The sequence below is a fragment of the Hypanus sabinus genome, chromosome 25, assembly GCF_030144855.1.
Source record: "Hypanus sabinus isolate sHypSab1 chromosome 25, sHypSab1.hap1, whole genome shotgun sequence".
NCBI lineage: Eukaryota > Metazoa > Chordata > Chondrichthyes > Myliobatiformes > Dasyatidae > Hypanus > Hypanus sabinus.
In genome coordinates, this window is record NC_082730.1 from 34,745,881 (window position 1) to 34,773,188 (window position 27,308).

General features: G+C 38.7%; 1 protein-coding gene across 1 annotated transcript; it reads left to right on the forward strand.

The window, feature by feature from the left end:
• Window positions 1-525: 525 nt before the first annotated feature.
• LOC132381165 (uncharacterized) lies at window positions 526-24,460 on the forward strand. Its single transcript, XM_059950452.1, has 9 exons — window positions 526-2,327; window positions 6,815-6,855; window positions 13,086-13,161; window positions 14,916-14,992; window positions 16,522-16,601; window positions 19,809-19,954; window positions 20,723-20,824; window positions 21,693-21,795; window positions 23,211-24,460. Exons 1-9 carry the CDS (start codon window positions 545-547, stop codon window positions 23,356-23,358), a joined length of 2,556 nt encoding a protein of 851 aa, XP_059806435.1. The 5' UTR covers window positions 526-544; the 3' UTR covers window positions 23,359-24,460.
• The last annotated feature ends 2,848 nt before the right edge of the window (window positions 24,461-27,308 follow it).

A 27,308-nucleotide genomic window follows, 5' to 3' on the forward strand; every position in this document is an offset into this window, starting at 1 on the left:
GGAAAGAAATAAATATATATATTAAAGTTATTACGAACTCCATGGAGCATGTGGAGATCTTCCAACAACCAGGCACTCTTTCTTTCTTTCTCTTTTTTTTATATAGGGTAGTCAGGGGGGGAGGGGTTAAGGGGAGGGGGAAGGGTTATATACATATTTTACTATAATTACTTAAAATGCAATAAAAAAGTTTTCAAAAAAAAAACCTAAAACATCAGCAGCTCTTCTTGTGTTTTTCTCTCCACAGACACTGCCTAACCCGTCGGGTATTCCAATTTTTCTGTTGAACAGCTTCCCATTGTTTCTGCAGATTAATTGCACTCTAGTTGGTAGCTTGTTGGGGTCGAGGTGTCTAACAAATCGAGCACTTTAGCGGGGCAATAACTTACTTGAATACATACATAGCGGGATTGTTTGTGGAGGACTGACAGCAAGAGATCGCGCTTCAAAGCCGCTCGCGGGGCTTCACGGGATCAGCCATTCAGTGCGCATGCTCCGCCCTGCGCGCCTGGACAGTGACGTCGCCAACGACTGGACGTTGAACATGGCGCCGGCAATGAGCGATAAGGAGTTGAGGCGGCAGTTGAAATCCTTGGGCTATTCGCCAGGGCCCATCACTGACAGCACCAGATCGCTTTACGTGAGGAAATTAGCCCATCTTCAATCGGGAAATCGTCAGAATGAACGGAGCGAACGGACGTTGCGGAGTTCCCGGAGTAACAGGCAGGCGGAGGGTGGCACCTCGCAGCCTGTGCGCCAGCGGCCTAGTGCGGCCTCCGCTAGTACCAAGGCCTCTTCCAGCGGCTCCTGGAGCTGGCAGTCACAGGATGATCAGCACGACGGGGTATCAACCGAGGACCCCGCCGCTGATAACGCCGGCTCTTCGGCCGATGACTTCGCTGATATTCACTATACCGAGACATACAAACCTGTGATTGGCGGGCGAGCGGGAGGTAATGCAGATCTATTCCGGGGAACATCCTTGTACAAGGATGCATCTGGCAGCTTGCATTCAAATCCATATACAAGTACGTCTGATAGTTTGAGTTCGGAACCGTGCGCAGGGACATATGACAACCAGTATTCAGATCCACATACGAGAATATTTGACAGTTTAGGCTCATTTAACAGGGATAGCCTGCATTCGGACCGATACAAGACGAAAACAGACAGCACGTTTTCGGACCGATACAAAACGAAAGCATACGGCTCGTTTTCGGATCGATACACGGCCAAAACAGACAGCCCGTTTTCAGATCGATACGCGGGGAAAACTGACAGCACATTTTCGGATCGATACACAGGAACAACCGAGAGCCCGTTTTCAGATCGATACACGGGGAAAACTGACAGCACATTTTCGGATCGATACACGGGGAAAACTGACAGCACATTTTCGGATCGATACAAAACGAAAACAGACAGCCCGTTTTCGGATCGATACACGGGGAAAACTGACAGCCCGTTTTCGGATCGATACACGGGGAAAACTGACAGCCCGTTTTCGGATCGATACACGGGGAAAACAGCCAGCTCCTTTTCGGATCGATACACGGGGAAAACTGACAGCACATTTTCGGATCGATACAAAACGAAAACAGACAGCCCGTTTTCGGATCGATACACGGGGAAAACTGACAGCCCGTTTTCGGATCGATACACGGGGAAAACTGACAGCCCGTTTTCGGATCGATACACGGGGAAAACAGCCAGCTCGTTTTCGGATCGATACACGGGGAAAACAGCCAGCTCGTTTTCGGATCGATACACGGGGAAAACCGATAGCCCGTTTTCGGATCGATATACGGGGAAAACAGCCAGCTTGTTTTCGGATCGATACTCGGGGAAAACCGATAACCCGTTTTCGGATCGATACACGGGGAAAGCTGACAGTCTCTATTCACATCGAAGTACGGGAAAAACTGACAGCATAAATTCGGGCTCGTATACCGGAAAATATCAAGGTATAAGTTCAGATCCATATACAAGGAAACCTGAAAGTCTATGTTCGGATCGATATAGGGGCAAACTTAGCGATTTGCATTCGGGTGCAAGAAGTTCGGAGGACTTTTATCCCGATACCCTTTATGGAGGAGGAGCAGACAGTTGGTCGGCGGACGAGGATGAAAGCTACATGCACCAAACTTATACTGGATCTGCTAAGAACGAGAAACGAAAGCATAAAAACCGTCTGATTGAATGGGAGTTGTACCTATCGCGGTTTCTGTACATATCCACAATTGTGTTATGCTTTGTGCTTTTGGCATTAGTATGTGTCAAAGCCTTGGGGCTGCTTGAAGGATCGCAAGAGGACATAGATGAAAATAGTAAGTATATGTGTTAGATTTGAAGTTAAATCAGGCATTTTGAAAACTTTAATCTTTACAGGTTCTTTCATTAAAAGCAGAGGCAGGCTATTCAACTCCTTGCACTTGCCTCACATTAAGATAATAGTTAATCATGACCTCAGCAATACCTCCCTGCACTGTCCCTATTTGAATATCCAAAGATCTCCATCTTGAATATATTGAACAACTAAACCACAGCCCTTGAATAGAGGATATTGAGAGTGACCTTTAACCCTGGACACTACAGCCTGGGAAACAGTATTGGCAACTATCTATAAAGCCCTAAAATATTTCATATACTTCAATTAAATCATCGTGTTTTTCTAAGCTGGGGAGTGTAGACATGGTGTGCTTAACCTTTTCTCATGCCACGAATGAGTCTGATGGTCTGTCTGCATTGCTTCATAGAGTCATGGAAACAGGTCATTCCGTCCACCATGTCCACACCACCCATTGGGAGCTTTCCATGTTAATTCTTCTTCCCAGCACTTGGCTCACAACCTTCTATACCTAGGTGATTCGGAAGCTCATCTAGGCATTTTTTAAAATGCTGTTAGTTACTCTGTTTCCATTGCTCTCTCTCAGGTCGTGATCACTCTTTCAGTGAAAAGAAAATCCAAATTGAATCCTCTCTGAAATGCTTAGTCCTTACCCTAAATCTGTCATCTCCAGTTTTATTCACATCTGATAAGCAATTATAGTTTCCTGCAGCCTATCTTTTCTGTATCCCTCATAATTTTATACACCTCAATTATGAGCCTTTTTAACCTATTCCTCATCATTTGCATATAGAGATCAGATGGTGTCTCATCCAGGCCCTTAATAATGGAATAAGACATCTTCAGGCTGATACTTAAATCCTGTCTCATTAAAACCAGCATGTTGTTGGCTTTCTTAAATGTTTAATTTTTGTGCATGTTAATTTGCAGTGATTTGTACATAAGAACGCCTAGGTCCCTTTAAACACCAACACAGTTCACTGTTCCACCATTTGAAGAAGTATTATACCTTTTTTCTATTGAAGTTAATTCCCATGTTATATTTAATCTTCCACATCCTTTACATTCACTTAATATCTTATCTCCCAGAAAAGCTGCTCTGTATCCTCCTCCTGGATCCATTTTGGTTTGTATTGTCAGCAAACTTGGATATATTATATTTGATCCCTTCATCCAAATCATTGATATCGATTCTGAACTCCTGATGCCCTAGTGCCTGTTTCTGTGGCACTTTGAAAGTCAAAAATCTTCCAAGCTTTAAAGTATCCACTTTTATTTCAACTCATCCTGTCACAGGTGTTTGCCTTGTTCATGAGTCTTTCCCCTGCCTCTCCTATTGAAGACTATATTGCATCTCTCTCTTTCCCAGATCTGATGAAGGATTGCAACCTAAAATGTGAATTGTTCTCCATCTGCAGATGCTGCATGACCTGCTGAGCTTTTCCAGCATTTCTCTGTTTATGTTTCTGATTTAAAGCATCGGCTTTCTTAAAGTATCCCATTCATTCCTTCTGTTTTTTTGCATTCATTAACCAGTTCTCAGTCCGGACCAGCATTTCTTTCAGTACTATACAATTTTTTTTAATAGTTTTTTTCTGTGGCAGGATATAGAGAGCTTTTAGGGATAGTGTTAATTTAATCTCCAGAAAGTGTGCAACAAGTTTGTTAAACATTCTTCATAAGAAAATGAAGTATGGGATCCTGGGCCTCTGTGTGAAACAGTATGTGAGACTAATGCTACTTAAGCATCGCTCTAAGCATGGTGCAGGATCTCACATGTGCACACGACTGATGATGAGTTTGTAAATGGCATTGGTTGCATGTGTTTGTGTTCAAAAAGCAGTGATATTTGTCACTGGTAGTTGGCAAGAAATAAGCAATAAGACAATTCAGAGGCAACACAAATCCAACGTCTACGTTATCCAAGTTACAATCCTCTGTAACTTCCGCCACCTGCTACGCGATCCCACCACCAGCCACATCTTCCCCTCCTCTCCCCCCCCCCCCCCCCCACTCTCAGCTTTCAGCAGGGTTCGCTCCTTACGCAACTCCCTTGCCCATTCATCCCCCTCATCCCTCCCCACCGACCTCCCTCCGGGCACTCATCCCTGCAAACGGAAGAAGTGCTACATTTGCCCCCACACTTCTTCCCTCACCACCATCCCAGGCCCCAGACTGTCCTTTCCGGTGAGGCACCACTTCAACTGGGGTGATATACTGTATCAGGTGCTCCTGATGTGGCCATTTATATATTGGGGAGACCCGCCACAAACTGGGAGACCATTTCGCCGAGTACCGGCGCTCAGTCCTGCAGCAGTGGCGGGATCTCCCTGTGGCCACACACTTCAATTCCACAGACCACTCCCACTCTGACATGTCTGTCCATGGCCGCCTCTACCGTCAAGATGAGGCCACATGCAGGTTGATGGAGCAATACCTTATCTCCCGCCTGGGTAGCCTCCTACCTGCCGGCATGAACATCCAACTCACTGACCTCCGTTGATACCCCTGCCCCCCCCCCCCCCCTTACCCCCATCCCTATCTATTATTTTAGTCTGGTTCTCTTTCTCTTTTCCCCCCTCACTATAATCTCCCTCCAGCCTTACCTTTCTTTCTCTTTTATTTCCCATAATTCTCCACCTTCCCCCTTGCCCATTTCCCTCCAGCCTATCACTTCCTAGCTCTCTACTTTATCCCTCCCCCCACTTCTTATCCCCCCTTGACCATCCCATGTTACTTCACTCCTGATGAAGGGTTTCAGCCAGAAACGTCGTCACTACCTCCTCCCATAGATGCTGTCTGGCCTACTGAGTTCTGCCAGCATTTTGTGTTTTTAAGACAACTCAACTGTTTTTGCTCATTGTGGTTTCAAACGTTCAGGCTTGGAGATGCCAGAAATGCCCTGGAAACTGAAACCATTTCACTACTGTAGCAAGTTAGGAATTATGATGGTATTGGCAATTATCCTGAATATTACAAGGAAAATAAAGATTTGAAAGATGCTTTGTATAAAGGCAGTCCATTGTCTGCACTTGGCATCTAGACTGATTTTGTTCATTTACTGTCAAAAGAACATGGCAGATAAATTCTTCCATCAAAACTATTAGGAACTAATACAGTTTTATAGTATTGGTAGTGTGCTAATTTGTTCCACATTTCATTTAGATGAATAAGTTGTTATGGTCAAATGGTAGTTTGTTTTTTGTATACCCTTTAACCATTTCCATGAAGTTTTAGCTAATTGGGGCAGCTGCATAATTGGGTCAAAATGGCCTGGTCCTGATGTGCCCCATTTAACCGGAATCCACTGTATTTTTGAGTGGTTAATTGTGTGTATGCAATTACAACAATTGTTATTTCAATCAAATTATTAAAGAACAACAAGTTTCCATGGCTAAATTTTTTTTCTGAAGATTTAGATTAGTATTGAAAAATGGGAGTGATCATTTTCCATTAAGATTATGGACTGTGTACTGGTTGCTTCATTTTGTATTAATTACCACAAACAGACTTTTTGGCTTTTTAGTTCATGTACCGATCTTTTGTACTAGAGACTTTAAGCGACAAGTAAAAAGTGATATTTTGACTGATATTAGGATGATCAAGATGCAAAACTGGCAAAAGATTTCCATTGACCAGATGTGGAAAGAGTCTTTCATTTCGGGAAATTAAGAATGAGAGCACCCAATCTTCAACTTCGAGGTAGCTCATTCAGGAAGGAAAAAAAAACAGTAATCACTGTTTTACATATAATGTTTATTTTTGTTTAAAAAGGCCCTGGTCATTCCCACCTTGCAATCCTTCTTCGGAAAGGCAAATAAATGGAGTTCAGATAGATATCAGCAAAATAAGCTCAGGGACTAGATGACATATTCCTGTTCCTCATATCCTTCTTTTGACGGTTATACATCTCTGGTATAAAACCTCTTCAACTTCTGCTATCTCCATTGACTATCATTATCACAATGGCATAAACTAGCGGTTGATTTTGTTTCTAATTTTGTTTGGCTCTTTTTGGATGTTTAACTGAGTAAAATGGGTTAATTTTTGTTATTTAGAAAAGTTGCTTCAGTTTTCTGTATAAGCTGTTGTTGGTCTGTTCTCATTTTTGCATTTGTGCCTTTCAATTGTTTTTAAACTTCTGTTAGTGAACGGATATTACAGTTATAGTTTTTGATACTAAAATTAATAACTTTATTTCTTTGTTGCTAATGTGGCTTAATTCTGAGTCTTTAGAAATTTGTGCTGCCTGGTTGCTACTTAGAAATATTTCCTTAAAGTAAATCATGAGTACTTACAATGATGTTAGTTTCCATTTCACACTTTTTGGCTTATTTTTAAAGATATCAGACTAAAGCCTAATGTAGCCTAATGCCAGTTTTGACACATGAACAGTACTTGCTTGTTATGTGCTTATTTAGAATTTTATCTTTAGAATTTAGAATCTTTGTTTTGTTTCATTTTTAGTTAAGATGTTGCCCGTGGATTGCAGTGGTAAAACAGACAGTGTGAGTAGCTTTTCCTTTTCTTTTAAAAATGTTACAAATAACTTGACTTCAGTTAATAGTTGGTTTTACTCTGGAATTGGTTGCATGTTACAGAACATTAAACTCAAAGTTGATTTTCCATCTGTTCCCAAGATCACAGCATTATATAAGTGATGACTGTCCTTGTGGATTCTGTACCAGAACTAATTTGGTATAGGATGCAAGAAAAAAAATTCTCAGTGTAAATGCCAGAGAAACTCACCTAGCTATTGTTTCACCATTGAACATGAAGTGGAATCTAGCAGCATAAGCACAGATAGCACCTGTTGGCAAAATTCAGCCTATAGATTTTAGACTTTTATGCACGAGTACCAAACTTGTGGCCTTCTAAATGTAAACTGTTGACAAAACTAAGTAAATCCTGGACTGTTGTCTCTGCAGTAAATTCAGTGCAACATTTCATCTTCTGAAAGTAAGATGATAAAATTGTTCTCAAACATTGAGTTTAAATCTATGAGTACAGTCGTCCCTAGTTATCTGCAGGGAATTGGTTCCAGGACCACCCCCGCCCCCCCCCCCACGGATGCTCAAGTACCTTATATAAAATAGCGTAGTATTTGCATATAACCTACACACATCCTCCCGTGTACTTTAAATCATCTCTAAATTACTTATAATACCTAATTCAATGTAAATGCTATGTAAATAGTTGTTATACTGTATTGTTTAGGGAATAATGACAAGAAAAAGAAGTCTCTACATGTTCATTACAGACGCAACCATTGTAGCTCTTCTGGGAATGCTCCTGCTGCCTCGGCATCAGCCGATGCTGATTCTCCCGTGATCTTTAAGTTCTTGAGGCTGTAGCATTTTACATAGCTAGCCAGCCATCCCTTGCTAGCCTTAAACTCCTTCCTCTCACTCACAAGAAGTGAATGAATGAGATGCAAGGCGAACAGTGCTCAAACAAGTGCTGGAGAGAGACTGAGGATCTGTGAAATGGCGGGATCCTACAGCAGGGTATGCCTACAAATCACTTCATTTGCGTGGATTTAGTGTAGTGCTCGGTGCACGGCAAATTCAAGTTTTGCTTTTTGGAGCTTTCTGGAATTTTATAAAAAATATTTTCGATCCGAGGTTGGTTGAATCCGCAGATATGGAGGGCCAACTGTAACTATTTTCCAGACCTAACTATTCACCAGGTAATTTATAAAAATAGTTCAAGTTAATTAAATATAGATGGGTTCTAAAATTCTAGTAGGCTCAGCAAGGCTCTGTCTTCTAAAAGATGAGTTCAGATTACAACTGTGATTAGAGCTTGACCTCTTCATTTGGTCAGCATTTGCATGTTCTTCTGGTCTGGAATTAGCAGATTTATTCAGATTACTTTATTGTCTTCTAGACCAGGATGTAATGAAATTATTTGCTTGTGTGAAGCTCACAGACTAAACATGGTACTACTAATGCAACAAAAAAATCAAACACAAAACAACAATGGTGTGAAAAATATGTAATCTGAACATGAGATTCTGCAAATGCTGGAAATCCACAGCAACACACAAAAAGTACAGGAGGAACTCAGCGGGTCAGGCAGCATCTGTGGAAATAAACAGTCAATCATTTGGACCGAGACCCTTCATCAGTACCTTTCAGCCAGTCCTGATGAAGGGGCTCTGCCTTGAAACTTTGACTGTTTATTCATTTCCATAGATGTTGCCTGAACTGCTGAGTGTAATCTGGAAAAAGCTTCTAAAGTGACAATAACAGAGTAACTAAGGCAGAATTAAGAGTCCAAATCCTTGAGCCTGGTTGTGCAGGTTTCAAGCTCCTCTTATCTTTTAGAAGGTAGGAAAGAGAAAAGGTAATGGCAAGGGGGTGGAGGGGGGGGGCAGGCATTTTTGACAATTCTGTTTTCTGATGCAGCACATTGTGAAGATGGACTGGGATGTTAGAAAGTGACAAGCCTTTGATGGATTGGGCAGTGTTTATCCCTCTTTGCAGGTTACACCTGTCCAGAATAGAGCTGTTACTTACTAGATTACGATGCAATTCAACAGGATACTTTCAAAAATGCATCTGTAGAAATTCAAGAGAATCCCATCTTATTTTGTCTCTCCTTTTGGATGACGTTCTCGCCCACACTATTACTATGTCTACTAGTTTTCTAATTCCCTTGTACAGTTTGTCAAGCGTTCTTGCATCATAACGATAAATGCAAGCTTTGTTTTATGCACTAAAATATTTCTGATACACTTAAGGCTGGGTTCCCAACCCTTTTATGCCATGGACTGCAACAAGGGAAAACTAGATAAATACAAATAAAGGAAAAGAAGGTAATGCTGATTGAGTTATAAGAACAGTTGGTCATGAAGGATAAATACCAACACTGACTTTTGGTGCTGTAAATGATTGATATCTGTAAATAATTCATAACCAAATAATTTTTTGTGCCATTCTTGTTCAAATTCCATTCCAAGTTTAAAAGATTGCACATTGATGATGGTATAACCTTACCTTAAAATTTGAAGCTTTTGAGAGTAATAGTATGTTTTCAGATAAAAATGTTGAAGGATTATTTTTGATTGATTGATGAAAGACAATGATTGGATCAGAACTAAGATTAGCACTAAAATGTACAGCAGGGGATTGGATTTAAACTAAATTATTGTTTGCTTTTATCACAAGTGACATACAAGCTATTAATTGTGAAATTCTATTGATGGATTAGATAGAAAATGCTAAATGTGCTGATTTCAATATTATATAGTTGGAAATTTTTGCCATTGCAGAACTTTTGAACTTAACCATTTTAACTGGATTAAGTTTGTATAAACCGATTTTATTTATTTATTTTTGTTCATCAGTAAATGGGACGGCACCTATTTTAAATCCACATCATGCAGATGGTCATAATCATCATTATTAGACCAAAATTCAAAGTAAATTTATTATCAAAGTACATGTGTGTCACCACACACATCCCTGAGATTTACTTTCTAGCATATATTCTCAATAAATCCATAATAGAATTCTTAACAATAGAATCAATTAAAGACCACACCAGCTTGGGCGTTCAAGCTATGCGCAAATACGAAAAGAAAGAAATAATAACAAATCAGCAACAAATATCGAGAACGTTAGATGAAAATTTATTGAAAGTGTGTCAGTTGGTTATGGGATCATTTCAATATTAAGTTATCCCCTGTGGTTCAGGAGCCTGATGGTTGAGGAGTAATAACTGTTCCTGAATCTGATGGTATGAGTCCTAAGTCTCCTGTACCACCTTCCTGATGGCAGTAGCAAGAAGAAAGCATTCTTTGGTTGGTGGGGGTCCCTGATGGTGGATGCTGCTTCCCTGCAACAACGCTTCGTGTAGATGTGCTCAATGGTAGGGAGCGATTTACCCAAGATAAATCCCGCTGTATCCATTACTTTTGTAGGATTTTGCATCCAAGAGCATTGGTGTTTCCATACCAGGCTGTGATGCAGCCAGTCAATATACTCTCCAGTACACATCTACAGATGCTTGTCAAAGTTCTAGATGTAAAGCTGAGTCATCTCAAACTCCGAAGGAAGTAGAAGTGTTGCTGTGCTTTCTTTGTAATTGTACTTGCGTGTTGGGCCCAGGTCCTCTGAAATAATTACACTGAGGAATTTAAAGTTGCTGACCCTTTCCACCTTTGATTTCCCCCCCAACCCACCATGAGGACTGGCTCATGGATCTCTGGTTTCCTCCTCCGGAAGTCAACAACCAGCTCTTTGGTCTTACTGACATAGAGTGAGAGGTTGTTGTGGCACCACTCAGCCAGATTTTCAGTCTCCCATCTATATACTGATTTGTCACCATCTTTGATTCGGCCTACAACAGTGGTGTCGTCAGCAAACTTGAATATGGCATTGTGCTTAGTTAACACAGTCATAAACATAAAGCGAGTAGAGTGGGGGCTAGGCATACAGCCTTGTGGTATGTCTGTGATAATGGAGATTGTGGAGGAGATGTTGTTGCTAATCCAACATGACTGGGGTCTGCAAGTTAGGAAATTGAGGATCCATTTGCACAAGGAGGTATTGAGGCCAAGGTCTTGAAGCTTGTTGATCAGAAGAAGCATCCTGATGTATGCATCCTTTGTTGAGATGTTCCAGGGTTCAGTGAAGAGCTAATAAAATGGAATCTGCTGTGGACTTCTTGCTCCAGTAGGCAAACTGGAGTTGCTTCTCAGGCAGGGTTTCATGTATTCCATCACCAATCTCACAAAATGTTTAATCACTGTGGATGTAAGCTCTGGACGATTGGCTTTGAGGCAGCTTTGCATGTTCGTCTTCGGCACTGGTATAATTAATGCCTGGTTGAAGCAGGAGGGGTACCTCAGACTACCGAAGTGAGAAGTTAAAGATCTTAGTGAACACTCCAGCCTGTTGATCAACACAGATGACCCATCTGGCCAGATGCTTCTCGTGGGTTCACCCTGCTGAAGGCTGCTCGCACATCAGCTTCAGACAGAAATCACAGGATCATCGGGGATGTGGGAGTTCGTGATGGTTCCTCCATGTTTTGACAGTCAAGTGAGCATAGAAGGCATTGAGCTCATTTGGAAGTGAAGCTCTGTTGTCACCTACGTCACTTGATTTAAATTTATGAGGTGATAGTATTCTAGCCCTGCCACAACTGACTAACATCCTTTGTTGATTCAAGTTTAGTCCAGAATTGCCACTTTACCCGTGAGATGGCTTCTCAGGGATCATACCTGGACCAAGTCTGCACTCCAAGAAGATGGTGATTCTGTTGTAATTTATCTTTTTGAATAATGAAGCAATTAGCTGAAACAGAAAAGACTTGCAAAATTTTGCTGTCTTGTATCATTGTCACACTAAATTTATTTAATCAAGCAGTAGCAGATTGGTTAAAATTCTTACTGCTCTAATAGTATTAGTTGGAATATTTCATGGCAATCACATATCATCTTCAACCTAGACCTAAGGTAGATGATATCCTACACAGCTGTTTTGGACCTATATTGCTGTCATTGTTTAACATTGATTTGTGTGTCTTGTTTATTCATGGTTTAATAATCTTGAATCTCCAGACCAATGCCTGCCTGGCTACATTACTTTAGTAGCTCACTAGAGGTCACTATTCACTGTTAGATGAGGATATGCAGTTAATTTGGCCATCAGATAATTGGAGCAGAAACTTATTTGGAACAATTCTTAAAGAACAAAAACTAATCAAGAAAATAGCCAGCATTCCCTTTGTTTATTGGAACACTGCTTCTTAATTGAGACAGGAGGGTGTTGTTGAACAGTTACGTGCAATTAAGTGGCCTTTAGATACTACATGCTTAGAGCGAACAGTTTTTAAATAGCGTCAGTTGTGATTGTTTGTGTTCAAAAAGCAGTGAATTTTGTCACTGATGCTTAGTGAGAAATAACTAGCAAGTTAATCTGGAACTGTTGTACTCACTGCAGTTTGAGGCATTCAGCCTTGGAGATGTCAGAAAGGGCCAGGAGTGAAAATGAAACTATTTCACTACTTCAAGTTAGGAAATACAAAGACTTTGAAGGTATTGACTATCATTTTGAATGTTACAATGAAATTAAGGTTTGGAAGATGCAGTTGTCAGTAGCATTATATGAAGGTAGTTCATTATCTGCAGTAGGTATCTGCGCTGATTTTTGTTAATTTACAATCAATAGAACACAGCAGCATATGATGGATGAATTTCTCTATTGATAACCATTAAGAACTATTACAGTTTTATAATACTATAGTGGTATAGGTACTGGTCTAATTTATTCTGTATTTCACTTAAATGCATAATTTGTTATCCAGTTAAATAGTTGTTTTTTTGTTAAACTATTTCCATGAAGGGGCAGCCACCTAATTGGGCCAAAATCTAGTAGCCTCGATGTGTCTCAATTAACCAGAATCTACTGTATTTAGAGTCCATAATAAAATTAAATCATTGAATGTTGATGAATATTCTGGTACTTATTGAAGGGTTTCGGCCTGAAACATCGATTGTATTCTTTTCCATAGATGCTGCCTGGCCTACTGAGCTCCTGTGTTTTGAGTGTGCTGTCTGAATTTTTCTTTAATTCTTCTTGAATAAAGAAAACACTTTATGACATATTGGATCTATTTATACTTTGGTACTAAAAATACAATTAAATTAACTGCATGAATTTTAACATGGAACTAAACGTGAGGAAGACGTTTTCTCAGTTTATTTATTAAGTTTATTTTATTCTAGTTTTGCAGAGCTGAAGAGCACAAAATGATAATGATCATATTGACTGAAGTATATGAGTTTTTGGCAGAAATGGCAGGTACGTTTAAGGATCATTTCAAAACTGATGCAATCTTCTGTAATTGCATTTTTTAATTACTGTCACATGTACTGAAGTATAGTTTTAAAAAAAGCAACTTCTTGCATCTCAAGATATAGATCATTTCATTACATCAATGCATTGAAGTAGTGCAGGAGATAGCAATAACAGAATGGAAAATAAAGTGTTACAGTTACAGAGAAAGTGTAGTGTAGGGAGACAAGAAAGTACAAGGTATGACAAAGTTGATTGTGCAGTCAAGAGTCCATCTTGTCTTACAAGGACTTTGTTCAGTTGTCTTTAAATGAACATGTCTTTGAGCCTGTGATGTGTACTTTCAGGTTTTTGTATCTTCTGCCTGATGAGAGAGATGATAAGAAAGGATGTCTGGGTAGGTGGGATCTTTAATTATATTGGATCCTTTTCCAAGATGGTGAGAATTGTACACAGAGTCCATGGAGGGGAGGCTTATTTTCATATTATGCAGAGCTGTATACCTTAACCCTCTGCAGCTGCCACTCTCAGCCAGAACAGTTGGCATACAAGCCATGTTGCATCTGGATAAGATGTTTTCTGTAGTGCATCTATAAAAATTTGTAAGGGTCAAAGTGGACAGCCAAAATTCTTTAGTCTCCTGAGGAAGTAGGGGCAATGCAGTATATTTTACAAAAAGTTGGAAATTGTGGTTGAAGTCATATGTATCTTAAGTTTGTGGATTGTAAGTGTGCAATGTTTTGTAACAATTAAACTCGAAATTTAGGACTTGGACAAAAATTTTGCAATATACATATGGTTCCCCTACTTTCAGTTTCCAGATACCAACCAAGACCCTGGTCAAATGTGTAGGCAAAAATGTTTGTTCCTGCCAGACACCAGCAGCTCTTGTGTTGCATAGCACAAGGCATCATGTGGGTATTTTAATCCTCCACTTAACAGCTTCCTGTAGTTTCAATGCATCAGTGATTAATTTCCTGTCCATAAAGTTTGTGCTTTTTGCCTTTTTCTGTGGATATTTGTGTTCATTATAAAAATATTGAAGATGGGGAAACTAATTGGATGTAAGAGAAAAATGTATGTTGAACTTATCAGATAGCATTCTTTAGAGCTTCAACAAACTACTAGGACTTTTGGACTGAAGTCTGCTTATGATTTTTGACCATAAAGCTTTTCTGTTTCAAGTGCTGCATATAGGTTTTAATGAGCTTGAATTGATGATATTTGATTTTATTAAGATGGTCTAATAAATGCTGAGGTTAGAGCCAACTAGTTGCTGGAATTAATGAAATGACAGCATGAATTTTATTAATAGCCTCTATCAGGCGGAATGGGTCACAACAATTTCCTATTGTCCGGTGCTCTTTTGATTTACTGACCTAAAAAAAAAATTTGTCTTCACCTAATTGTAAATTAATTGAGGTTCATATCAGTATGTGCTTATAAATTATAATCATAGGTTCATTTACTCTCGATTAAAATCTAACAAATATCCTATCTAAAGGTGAACAATCCAGCTTTTTCAGTCTCCCTTACATAACTGAAGTCATTAACTCCAGGTCTGATGTTTATTAATAATCTCTACACCCATTTCTTGGTCTAGCTAGCTTTTCAAAATTGTGATACCCAAAAATCCACAAGAAGTCGGTCAGTAACAATTTGGTATTGTATTAAAGCTCGGGATTTCTCAGTTCAATCTTCAATTTTAGTTTCAGAAGGAATAATTTAAGCAGAATTGGTTTTTTCCCCAAAATATACAGGTGAATTTGAATGTGGATCTGAATCACAACTGGAAAGTAAATGTGTGCCAGTGGATGATGTAAAGGCACATTTAACAGTAAGTAATGCATTTTAACATGTAAGTGTTTTTTTCAAATGAACAAAATCAGCTGAAGTTTATTTACAGCCTGTAAATAAAGTTCATGGTGTAGAAATATCATCAATAAATACATGGGTGAAATCTCAATTCGCAATGTTACCATTTTAAATATTGCTGCTTAAGTATTAATAGCATTACTTAATGGATCCAGAATCACACTGAAATATTTCAGGTTAATGATTTTTGAAGTATTCCACAATGCCCTCAGTAGATCTCCTGTGTTTTGACTCATGCACTATAGTCATTCTATTATTATTCTGGTTCTTTGACTTTATAAATGAGTTTTGTGTAAGAATATTTTTGTCACTTATTAGCATTATGGTAAGCAGTATTGAGTATTTAGTAATTGTTTTATAGAAACTTAATAAAATTATCATAGATAATCAATATCAGCTATGTAATCAAAATTATCCAAAGTTACTCTTCTATGTAGTTACCTTAATAATTCACAAGAAAATATTTTGCTTTTCCCATGAATCATATTATTGGGCCTTAGTTGTAAAACCCTCAAAATATAGTCCCTGACTGCAGGAGAGGTGAAGATGGTTTGGAGTATTAGAGGGAATACTGATTTTTTTTTTAAAAAAAGTTAAACATAGCATTTTGCGTGTGTTGCAAGGTTGAGGGAATTCAGCAGGCCAGGTAGCATCTATGGAAAAGAGTACAGCTAACGTTTCAGATCGAGACCCTTCAGTAGGATTGGAGAAAATAAGACGAGTAGATTTAAGAAGTTTGGGGGGAGGGGAAGGAGAAACACAAGGTGATATGTGAAACTGAAGAATGGGGGGGGTGAAGTTAAGAGCTGGGAAGTTGGTGAAAGATACAGCGCTGGAGAAAGGGGAAACTAATAGAAGAGGACAGAAGGCCATGAAAGAGAGAAAAGGAGGGAAGCGGTAGGTGGCAAGTAGATAAGGTGAGAGGGAAAAGGGGATAGGTAATTATGAAGGGGGTGGGGTATGGGCACATGCCATCAGGTTGAAGGCTACCTAGACAGAATACAAGGTGGTGTTCCTCTAACCTGAGTGTGGCCTCATCACAACAGCAGACAAGGTATATAGATATATGGGAATGGGAAGTGGAATTAAAATGGGTGGCCAGTAGGAAATCGCTCCTCTTCTGGTGGATGGAACATTGGTGCTTGACAAAGCGGTCTCCCAATCTACATCGGGTCTTGCCGATATACAGGAGACCTCACCGGGAGCACCAGACACAGTATATGACCCCAACAGACTCACAGGTGAAATATCACCTCACCTGTTTGGGTCTCAATGGTAATGAGGGAGGAAGTATAGGGGCGTTCAGTTAATGTAATTAGTACTATTGGAATCATATGTAGGCAAAAGTAAAAGAATTTGAAATATCCTGAAAGTGTGAGCACATCGTATGAAAATAAGATTTTTAATTAAAGTATTACGGAAATAGCTTGAACATTTTAAAATTGAGAGTTCAGTTTTCTTTTACTGTTTACTCATTTTATTTCTTTCAAGATTTTAAATGTTCCCCATGTAAATAAATTTGATGATGCGCTTCAGTGGATCTTGCAGAGTACACGGGACCTTGGAATTAGGTGAGTTTAATTCTCTTTTCCCCTCCCAAGTTATGTCAACTAGTAATATCTGAATTAAAAGAGAGTCCAGCCTCTTACTATACGTTTATGTAATGATTTTCAACAAATTTTAAACACTTAAACTGTGAATGCCTTAAAAAGGAATGAATGGGAAGGGATACAAATTATATTATTTCTAAATCTTTTTATTAATATTAGTAATATGGACAGAACAAATGATATACTGATAAAGAAATTACCAACATATAAATTCCATTACATATGGAAAAAAAACATACATAATAGTTACAATATAAATGAGTTTACCAAGACATAAACCATAAAATATATGTATGAACATAGTAAGTCTAAATATTTCATAATATATGATATAAAGAAAACAGAAAAAAGAAAAAAATTGTATATATAATGCAAAACTAGCTAATCTAATCTAATAACTAATATAGAAGAAAAAAGAAGCAAAAAAAAAGAGAAAAAAAAGGGGGCTTTTACTCTCATATCAGTCCTATTTGTGATAGATGTCATTCTGAAATTGCGTCTTTAACTCATATGTTTTGGTCTTGTTCATTTTTGGAGAAATATTGGAAAGATATTTTTGATATTATTTCTGCGGTTTTGAATATCGATTTACAACCTCATCCTATTACTGCAATTTTTGGTTTACCAATCTTAGACTCACTGCATTTATCTTCTTTTGCCCGTCGAATGATTGCATTTCTAACTCTGATGGCTGGAAGATCTATATTGTTGAATTGGAAAGAAATTAATCCTCCCACTGTATTTAATTGGTTTTCTCAAACTATGTTAAGTTTAAATTTAGAAAAAATTAGAAGTACTTTTGAGACTTCTATTAAATTTGAAAAGTTATGGAGACCATTTATTCAACATTTTCATATGATGTAATATGACCTTGTGCCAAGTTCATTTGATTTCCCAGCTTTTAGCTTATGTATTTTGAGAGGACCGGAAGTGACAGCATTGATGAATACTTATTTTTGTGGGATACAAATTATATTTGAAATAATATTTACCCTGTAATTAATAACTTATTATCTTAATGGAAAAAGGCAGCAGGTGAGCAAAGTACAGTTGCAAGAAAAAGTTTGAACCCTTTACAATTACCTGGTTTTCCGCATTAATTACTCGTAAGATGTGGTCACAAAAATCGACAAACACAATCTGCTTAAATTAATAATGCACGAACAATTGTACTACTTATCAATACCGAGTACTCCATTTAAGCAATCACAGTCTAGATTCAAAAAAGTATGTGAACCACTGGGGTAAAACCTTCTAGTCAAGTCACTTTTTATTGTCATTTTGACCATAACTGCTGGTACAGTACACAGTAAGAACGAGGCAGCATTTTTCAGAACCATGGTGCTACATGAAACAATACAAAAACTACACTGAACTACGAAAAAACACAGAAAAAAAACTACGCTAGATTACAGACCTACCCAGGACTGCATAAAATGCACAAAACAGTGCAGGCATTATAATAAATAATTAACAAGACAATAGGCACAGTAGAAGGCAGTAAGTTAGTGTCAGTCCAGGCTCTGGGTATTGAGGAGTCTGATGGCTTGGGGGAAGAAAATGTTACATAGTCTAGTTGTGTGAGCCAGAATGCTTTGGTGCCTTTTCCCAGATGGCAGGAGGGAGAAGAGTTTGTATGAGGGGTGCGCGGGGTTCTTCATAATGCTGTTTGCTTTGCAGGTGCAGCATGTAGTGTAAATGTCTGTAATGGCGGGAAGAGAGACCGCGATGATCTTTTCAGCTGACCTCACTATCTGCTGCAGGGTCTTGCGATCCCAGATGGTGCAAATTTCATGCCAGGCAGTGACGCAGCTGCTCAGGATGCTCTCAATACAACCCCTGTAGAATGTGATGAGGGTGGGGGGGTTGGAGATGGACTTTCCTCAGCCTTCACAGAATGTAAAGACACTGCTGGGTTTTCTTTGCTACAGAGCTGGTGTTGAGAGGCCAGGTGAGATTCTCCACCAGCTGAACCCCAAGAAATTTGGTGCTCTTAACGATCTCTACTGAGGAGCCGTCAATGTTCAGCGGAGAGTGGTCGCTCTGTGTCCTCCTGAAGTCCACAACCATCTCTTTTGTTCACATTCAGAGACAAGTTGTTGACTCTGCATCAGTCTGTTAGTTGCTGCACCTCCTCTCTGTAAGCTGACTCGTTCTTGCTGAACGTTCTTACGGTCGTGTCATCGGTGAACTTGATGATGTGGTTTGAGCTGTGTGTTGCTGCAGAGTGAACAGCAGTGGACTGAGCCCATAGCCCTGGGGGACCCCAGTGTGATGATGTTGGAGATGTTGCCTCCAATCCGGACTGACTGAGGTCTCCCAGTCAGTAAGTCTAGTATCCAGTTGCAGAGGGAGATGTTCAGGCCCAGTAGGCTCAGCTTTCCAATCAGTTTCTGAGGGATAATTGTGTTGAATGCTGAACTGAAGTCTATAAACAGCATTCAAACGTAGGTGTCTTTTTTTGTCCAGGTGGGTTAGGGCCAGGTGAAGGGTGATGGCAATAGCATCGTCTGTTGAACGGTTGGGATGGTACACAAACTCAAAACGAGCATAGCAGTTGTTCAGCGCATCTGGGAGGGAGCCATCACCCGCACAGTTACACCTTCATTATTAGAAAGCAAGAACAACAAAATGGCATTAAAAGATTTTTATGTGGACATCTAAATGTGAATCTATTAACTTATTTGTAGTGCACAACCAGAACAATACTTGGCTTTACCTCATCTGTAGAGTTACAGTAAAGTTTATCATCGTTCCATAAAACTGAGTGAGAAACATGATTGGCGTACATCTCTTAGATGAGCTGCAGTCCACCCACCTGTAAAAAAAATATTGATGGATCATTGGAAGGAACATTTCCTTATTTTGTTAAACACAAGTATCAATCAATGGAGTTGTGTTATGGCTCTTAACTCAAGATTTGGAACACAGCAAGTAGTAAATTTGATGCTCGCTGAGATGACTTGATAATATAAGGTCTTGTTACTAAACTTTCTTATTGACAAAGAACAAATGGCGCATAAGATAGCAATCCTTAAGTAAAATTATTTACTAATCAATAAAGTCATGGCCTCGCACTTTTTTCCTGTCATTTTGAAAACAGATATCAACGGTTACAGCCATGACCTTAAAGGAAGTTCATTTGTATATTTTTATATTTTAATGCAGATTAGTTGGTAATGACTCTGAGGCAACAGTAACTTCAGTGGTTCAGGTGACTTGTTTGGAATCTACTCGTCCACAAATGAATTCGTACTGTCGGCTCCAACGTGCATTTTTTACCATTCTGAATAGAATGTTAATTTTTATTTTTGGTAAGTCTTTTTTGTCCTACATACTGAGATACAATGAAAAGCTTGTCTTGCTTATTGTTTATACAGATCAAATAATTACACAGTGCATTAAGCTAGATAAAGGTAAAACAGTAACAATATAGAATATAGCACAAAAGCTTCTGAAAAAGTGCAGTGCAGGTAAACGATAAAGTGCAAGATCATATTGTAGTACAACAAACGTTTAGATTACAAGGCCAAGAGTCCATCTCATCGTATAAGAAGTCCATTCATGTGTCTGATCGTTGTGAGATAGAAACTCTCCTTGAACCCTGAACTCCCCTTTCCAGTTTTTTGTATCCCCTGCCCGAAGGGAGAAGAGGGAATGGCCAGGTTATTAAATACTAAAATGTTATAAGATAAAACGTCAAACACAAACTTCGCCACTTCCTACATGGTTGCAATGCCAATTGAATATGATCTTACATAAGTGCACATGCACATTTATAACAGCTTGCAAAAAAATGGCAGGACTATGACAAGTAAAGTGACGTGGGCCAGCAATAAAAGCCATTTACTTGGTGTGTACTAAGGATCCAAGTCATTTTCCACATAGTAGCATTTACTCATACATCCATGATCTTCTGAGGCTTCAGGGTTCACAAGGCCTATTCTACCCTCTATTTCTTATGTCAACAACGAAAGCTGGAATCAAAGCTAAGTTCATTTGTATACTTCATATAATGATTAACTTAATTTATTGCAAAAATATAACAAAATATTCAACATTTTGTTTTGCTTTTTATATAGTATTAAGCTTTCTATGGATTACCCTTCTGCTTCTGAAGTACTACTCTAGAAAAATGGAAGAACAACAGCAAGCTGTGTATGAAATGGTGAATAAAATAATAGGTACTGTTTAATATTCATAATTATCTAACAATGTGCATTAGATATTGCTAAACTTTAATTTGCTATCAAAAATGAATTAGTGGTTCCATGTACAAACATTCAGATTTCCAAAATTTGGGTAATGAATTCATCACAAACAGAATTTACCCATTTTTATGCTGTTGCTCTCAAAAACAGTTTTGCATGGAAATTCTTTTATCAAGAAAAAAGCAGTTTGAGGACCTATTAACAAATTAAGATTTACATAGATATTTATTACATCACAGGAGGAGGCCTTTTGGTTCCACTTTGATTCGTTTTGCCATTAATAACGAATTCAGCTACCAATATCTTTTCAGAATGTGGAAAGAAACCAGCTCACCTTCCAAAGATTTCTCCATTAACCTGCAAGTCACGGGACCCTAACCCTAAACTGTTATTGACTGGAGAGTCATTATTAATAGCAAGTGATAGCCATCAATGCTATCAGCCGCCTTCATGCTAAGTTGACGTCTCCTCTGGAAGCCTGTATACCTTGGCTCCTTCTCGCATCCTTGCAGACTGAGAGAACTTTAAAAGCACTGGTCCACCCAGCTGCCATGTATGAAGAAGAAAGGTGAAGTGTAATGTTCTTCAAGCACAATAATAATTTTTTCAAGCAAGGATGTCCCAGTTTCCAGCTTTTTTCGGCCCTCCTGATTTGGCATTGTTCTATGCAGTGATCCTATTTAACATACAGAATACAACTGGTCTAATTTTTAATCAATGGTGTTTTTCAGCTTATAAAGCAAGGTACAGGGCTGTCTTGTATAAGAAGACACAAATTTCAGCCTATGTTTGTCAGAATGTTAGAATCACTGAACTCAATTATTCACTTTTGTTAAAACAGCTGTCATTCGTGCTCACAATCAAGATTGGGAAAAGGATTTGGAACTTGTCCCTTATGTACCCATACCTCATGTCCGAGACACGTTAATTCAACCTAAGGATAGGTATGTTGACAGTGTTTTTAAAAAAATTATGCTGCATGATTGGGAATGTGTTTTTCTGAATCCCCACCACATACAATTATGCATTTTTTAGTTCCAACTTGTTCCATTACCTCATAGAAACTTGTAAGCCATGTTTAACATAACTTTTTTTTATCTGTACATTTTACTGCTTCTAACTATTAACATCAGCAATGTTTTTGTATTTCTACATTAAAGACAATATTACAAATACATGTGTTACAGCCCAAAATGTGCTTAATTTGGTAGAGGAATAATGTACACTCAATATACATCTAGTACACTTGCTTATTCATGAAAATATCTATTCAGCCATCTATCGTGGCATCAGCTGAATGCATAAAAGCATGCAGACATAGTCAAGAGGTTCAGTTGTTCAGACCAAACATCAGAATGGGGAAGAAATGTGATCTAAGTGACTTTGACTGTGGAATGATTGGTGCCAGACGGGGTGTTTTAAGTATCTCAGAATCTACTGATCTGGGATTTTCATGTACAACAACCTCTAGAGTTTACAGAGAATGGTGCGAAAAACCAAACAAGAACATTTAGTGAGCGGCAATTTGGGGGCGAAAATGGCTTGTTATTGAGAGGTCAGAGGACAATGGCTGGACTGGTTCAAAGTCACAGGAAGGTGACAGTAACTCAAATAAGTATGCATTAGAATAGTGGTGTGCAGAAGAGCATTTCTGAATGTACAGCACATTGAACCTTGAAGAGGATGGACTACAGTGGCAGAAGACCTCAAACAGAGTGGCCACTTTATTAGGTACAGGAGGTGGTAATGTTAATACTGTAAACCAACACTTGTGTTGGCATTATTCTATTTTGTCGGTAACTACTAAAAAGCAGTAGAATATTAATTACTGTTTAGTGCATTGTGACCATGCCTCAACCTCATTTAAGAAGTTTAACATCTGTTGCTATAAGTGTATTTCCATCAATCATTTCAATACCAGAGCAGTGCCATGGCAAGTAAAGAGAAGGAAAAGAAATTATTAGGAATAATTATTGCCATTGATATTAGTTTATTATTGTCATGTGTTACAAAGATACTATGAAAAGCTTTTGTTTGCTTGTCATCTGGACAGGTCCTTCCATACTCAAGTACATTGAGGTAGTAAAATGGAAAACAATGCAGGATACAGTCTTACTGTTAAAGGACAGTGCAGGTAGACAAAGAGCAAGGGCTATGATGAGATACAGTAGATTGGGAGATCAAGAGTTCCATCTTTTTAGCATATGGGAGGTCCGTTCTCTTTGTCTGGTGTCTAAGAGTAGAGAATATGCTGCACTATTGTTTGCCTCAATATAATTTTTCTTTGAGACTATTTGAAATAAAACCATATTTTAATGTGCACATTTAAAAATTACACCTTATTTTTCTTTTGTATCAGGAAGAAGATGAAGAAGATCTGGCAGAAAGCTGTGCAGTTTCTTGAAGCAAATGAGTCCCGGATTCGTACAGAGAAATGCAGAATAAATGGACAGGATTTCATGGTTTGGAGATGGACGCAGCCTTCATCTGTCTGTGACTCTATGTGATAAATAACTAGAAAACATGCAAAGCTGAAGATGACAGTTAATAATGCAGTATATGGAAATGTCTGCACTACGTAATTCATAAATAAATGCTTGTGCCTAGAGTTCTCATGCAGCAGCTGATTGTAACTGCTCAATTGGGTGTTGTGGGAAGAAGTGAGCAAAAATTAGTGGATGTGCCAGAATTATAATGTAATTTCTTTTCACAGATATTTAAATATTATTAATAATGGAGTGATTATAGCTGGTTTTAGCAGGACCAGCAGTTTTTAACCTGCTTAATATATTGCTGACCTCCAGCAGAATTGCAGAGGCAATCGCATTGGGTAACTGGTGTTTATAACAATGTTGAACCAGGTTTTCCTAAATCATGCTTCATTTGCACCTACAACTAAATTTAAAGTGGTATCCTTATCTAGTAACCCAATGATTATGATATGTAGAAAAGACATAAGAGCACCAAAGCTGTCTCTTCTGACAGTCATGATACCAGTATAATTCTTGAAGGGCTGGAGAAAAAGCACTTCAAATCTATTATTTTTAAAATAGAAAGCCAACAACTAAACCTTGCCTTTCTATTTAAGGGTTTGTTAATTACCCTTGCTATATTTTTAAAACACTTCAAAGCAGTTTCCATGTTGAATAATCTGTTATTTTAGTTCATAATTGACATAATATAACATGCCTAATTGTCAGAAACTTTGTCTTTTGTAAACCAGTTCTGATGCTCTGTTTCAACCCAAATCATCAGAATTACCTTCCTCTGCACAGTTGCTACATAATCTGCTATGCTCTTCCACCAGGTTGTATGCCTTTTGTATATTGCTCAAGATATTACACATTTGGAAGAAAGTTGTCCTATGGAACAAGTCTTTGTAATAAGAGTAACACTTTCAGTACACCAAAGAAAACCTCTCCACTATGATTTTTAAACTCTACATGTTTATAAGTGCTGTAATGCTGTTGTGTTTTTTTTTATTCATACAGCTCAGAAATGTATTGCAATCTATTAAATTTGTTTATCTGGCTTACCCTTTGTAACAAACTGTCTTTGCACTCTTGGTTGAATTATGTAAAGTACCTATATAAATGAATTTGAATACAATATCTGTGTGTGTATTTCCTTCTATAAGGCTGCATTAGTTTGACTTAATATAAAATACAATTTCTTGTTTCTTCATATAAGGGACATCAAAAATGTTGGCAAAGTTACATTTGGAGTAAACAGGACCTTTTCAGACTGCAAGGCTCAGTGCTGGGACCCCAGCTGTTTATATATTAATGATTTAGACGAGGGAATTAAATGCAGCATCTCCAAGTTTGCGGATGGCACTAAGCTGGGTGGCGGTGTTAGCTGTGAGGAGGATGCTAAGATGATGCAGGGTGACTTGGATAGGTTAGGTGAGTGGACAAATTCATAGCAGATACAATTTAATGTTGATAAATGTGAGGTTTTCCACTTTGGTTGCAAGAACAGGAAAACAGATCTGAATGGTGGCCGATTAGGAAAGGGGAAGGTGCAACAAGACCTGGGTGTCATTGTACACCAGTCCTTGAAGGTGGGTGTACAGGTACACACCCACCTTCAAGGCAAATGGTATGTTGGCATTCATAGCAAAAGGATTTGAGTACAGGAGCAGGGAGGTTCTACTGCAGTTGTACAAGGCCTTGGTGAGACCTAGAGTATTGTGTGCAGTTTTGGTCCCCTAATCTGAGGAAAGACATTCTTGCCATAGAGGGAGTACAAAGAAAGTTCACCAGATTGATTCCTGGGATGGCAGGACTTTCATATGAAGAAAGACTGGATTGACTAGGCTTATACTCACTAGAATTTAGAAGATTGAGGGGGGGGATCTTACTGAAACGTATAAAATTCTAAAGGGATTGGACAGGCTAGATGCAGGAAGATTGTTTCCGATGTTGGGGGAGTCCAGAACGAGGGGTCACAGTTTAAGGATAAAGGGGAAGCCTTTTAGGACCGAGATGAGGAAAATCTTCACAGAGAGTGGTGAATCTGTGGAATTCTCTGCCACTGGAAACAGTTGAGGCCAGTTCATTGGCTATATTTAAGAGGAAGTTAGATATGGCCCTTGTGGCTAAAAGGATCAGGGGATATGGAGAGAAAGCAGGTACAGGGTTCTGAGTTGGATGATCAGCCATGATCATACTGAATGGTGGTGCAGACTCGAAGGGCCAAATGGCCTACTCCTGCACCTATTTTCTATGTTTCTATGTATGACTTAATAAATACTCATTAAAAATTTTGCAACTTGGGGGTTTAAGTTTGCTGACACCATCACTATCATAGGCCAAAGAGAGGGTGAGAAATTAGTATATAGGAGAGAGATTAAATATCTGGCTGAGTGGTGCCACAATAATAACCCCTTACTCTGATTATTGACTTCAGAAGGAAATCAGAGGACCATGAGCCAGTCCTTATTGGAGGATCAGAGGTGGAGTGTCAGCAACTTTAAATTCCTTGATATTATCATTGTAGAGGACCTGTCCTGCGGCCAGCACGCAAGTGCAATTATGAAGACAGCGTAGTAGTGCCTCGAATTCTTTAGAAGCTTACGAAGATTCTGCACAACATTTAAAACTTCTGTGAATGTGTAGTGGCTGCATCACAGCCTGGTACAGAAGCACCAATGCCCTTGAACAGAAAATCCTACAAAAAGTACGGATACGGCTCATTTCATCATGGGTAAAGCCCTCCCACTACATGGGGCATTAAAAACAGTATCCATCATCAGGGACCCTCACCACCCAGGACTTGCTATCTGCTAGCTGCATCCATTGAGAAGAAGATGCAGACCCCTCAGAACTCGCCTTTGGCGCTGGAATTGAATAGATGTCCCAAGCGATGCTACCCGCTACGCTACAATCGCGCCCATCAAATCTAAAAACCTGTGGGTCTTTAGAATTCCTTACATAGATTGCAGATTCTGAGCCATTCAGTTCATTCAAGGTTGAAAGAATTGGATGTTTGAACTACACAGAAACCAAGAGAAATATTTTCTAAGTCAATGAGATGAAAACCTCAAGCAAAGCAGAGACAATAACCATTTAAAGTTAAAGATACTTCTAAAAAATCTTAAAACAGTAATTTTATTCAGGAAGAATGAATTGAGTAAAAGATACCTATTTACACAGAGCCAGACTATTTAGCCAATAACAATGTAATATAAGTAAATAGAATCATATGAACTTGAAGTGGGAGTAGCTATGTGGCCCATCAAACTTCTTGTCAATGAATAAAATCAAGTCTGATTTGATCTTGGCCTCTGTTGCACTTTCTTGAGTTTTCCCTTAGCACTAAAGGTACAGTATTCATTGATTCAGTTTCCACACTTGAGGGGTAGAGAATTCCAATGATTCATCAACCTCTGACTAAGAAGAAATGTGTTCTCAACTGCATATGAAGAAAACTCTTTAGTTTTCAACTATGCTCCTTATTTCTGCACCCCCCCCCCATGAGGGGTAATATGTATCCAATGAAAGCTCCATCAAAATTTTGAATATTAATTTCATTATGTTTTTTTCTTTTTCATATGTTTCAATAAGATTGAATCTTTCTTCTGAATTCCAATGAGTACAGGCCCAATACGCTTAACCTTTCCTCAAAAGACAACCTGTTCGTCCAATGTAAATACATTCCTTCTGAAAGCTGGTAACCAAAATTGTATGAAAGTACTGCAGCTGTGGTTTTAGCACCTGTAACCTCAAACCTCTTTAGACTGGCAGTGATTTCTCCTCCAACACTTTTTTGGTGATGTACAAGAGCTAGGCCAGCTGTTCACCCACTGTACCAAGTTGCAGATCCTTCACTAGGATTGGAAAGATTAATAACAGCCACTTAAACCAGATTATACTTTAGTTAAATTGCCTTGCAAAATTAACTTGCACATTTTTTTAACGCACTTCTTGCTGAGTTTTTTACCTCTATTCTAACA

What these genes read in the sequence shown, in the direction of transcription:
- LOC132381165 (XM_059950452.1), top strand. Translation starts at nt 545, where the DNA reads ATGGCGCCGGCAATGAGCGATAAGGAGTTGAGGCGGCAGTTGAAATCC. An exon ending in AGAGGACATAGATGAAAATA is followed by an intron (nt 2,328 to 6,814) that starts GTAAGTATATGT and finishes TTTCATTTTTAG; the next exon opens with TTAAGATGTTGCCCGTGGAT. An exon ending in ACACGGGACCTTGGAATTAG is followed by an intron (nt 16,602 to 19,808) that starts GTGAGTTTAATT and finishes ATTTTAATGCAG; the next exon opens with ATTAGTTGGTAATGACTCTG.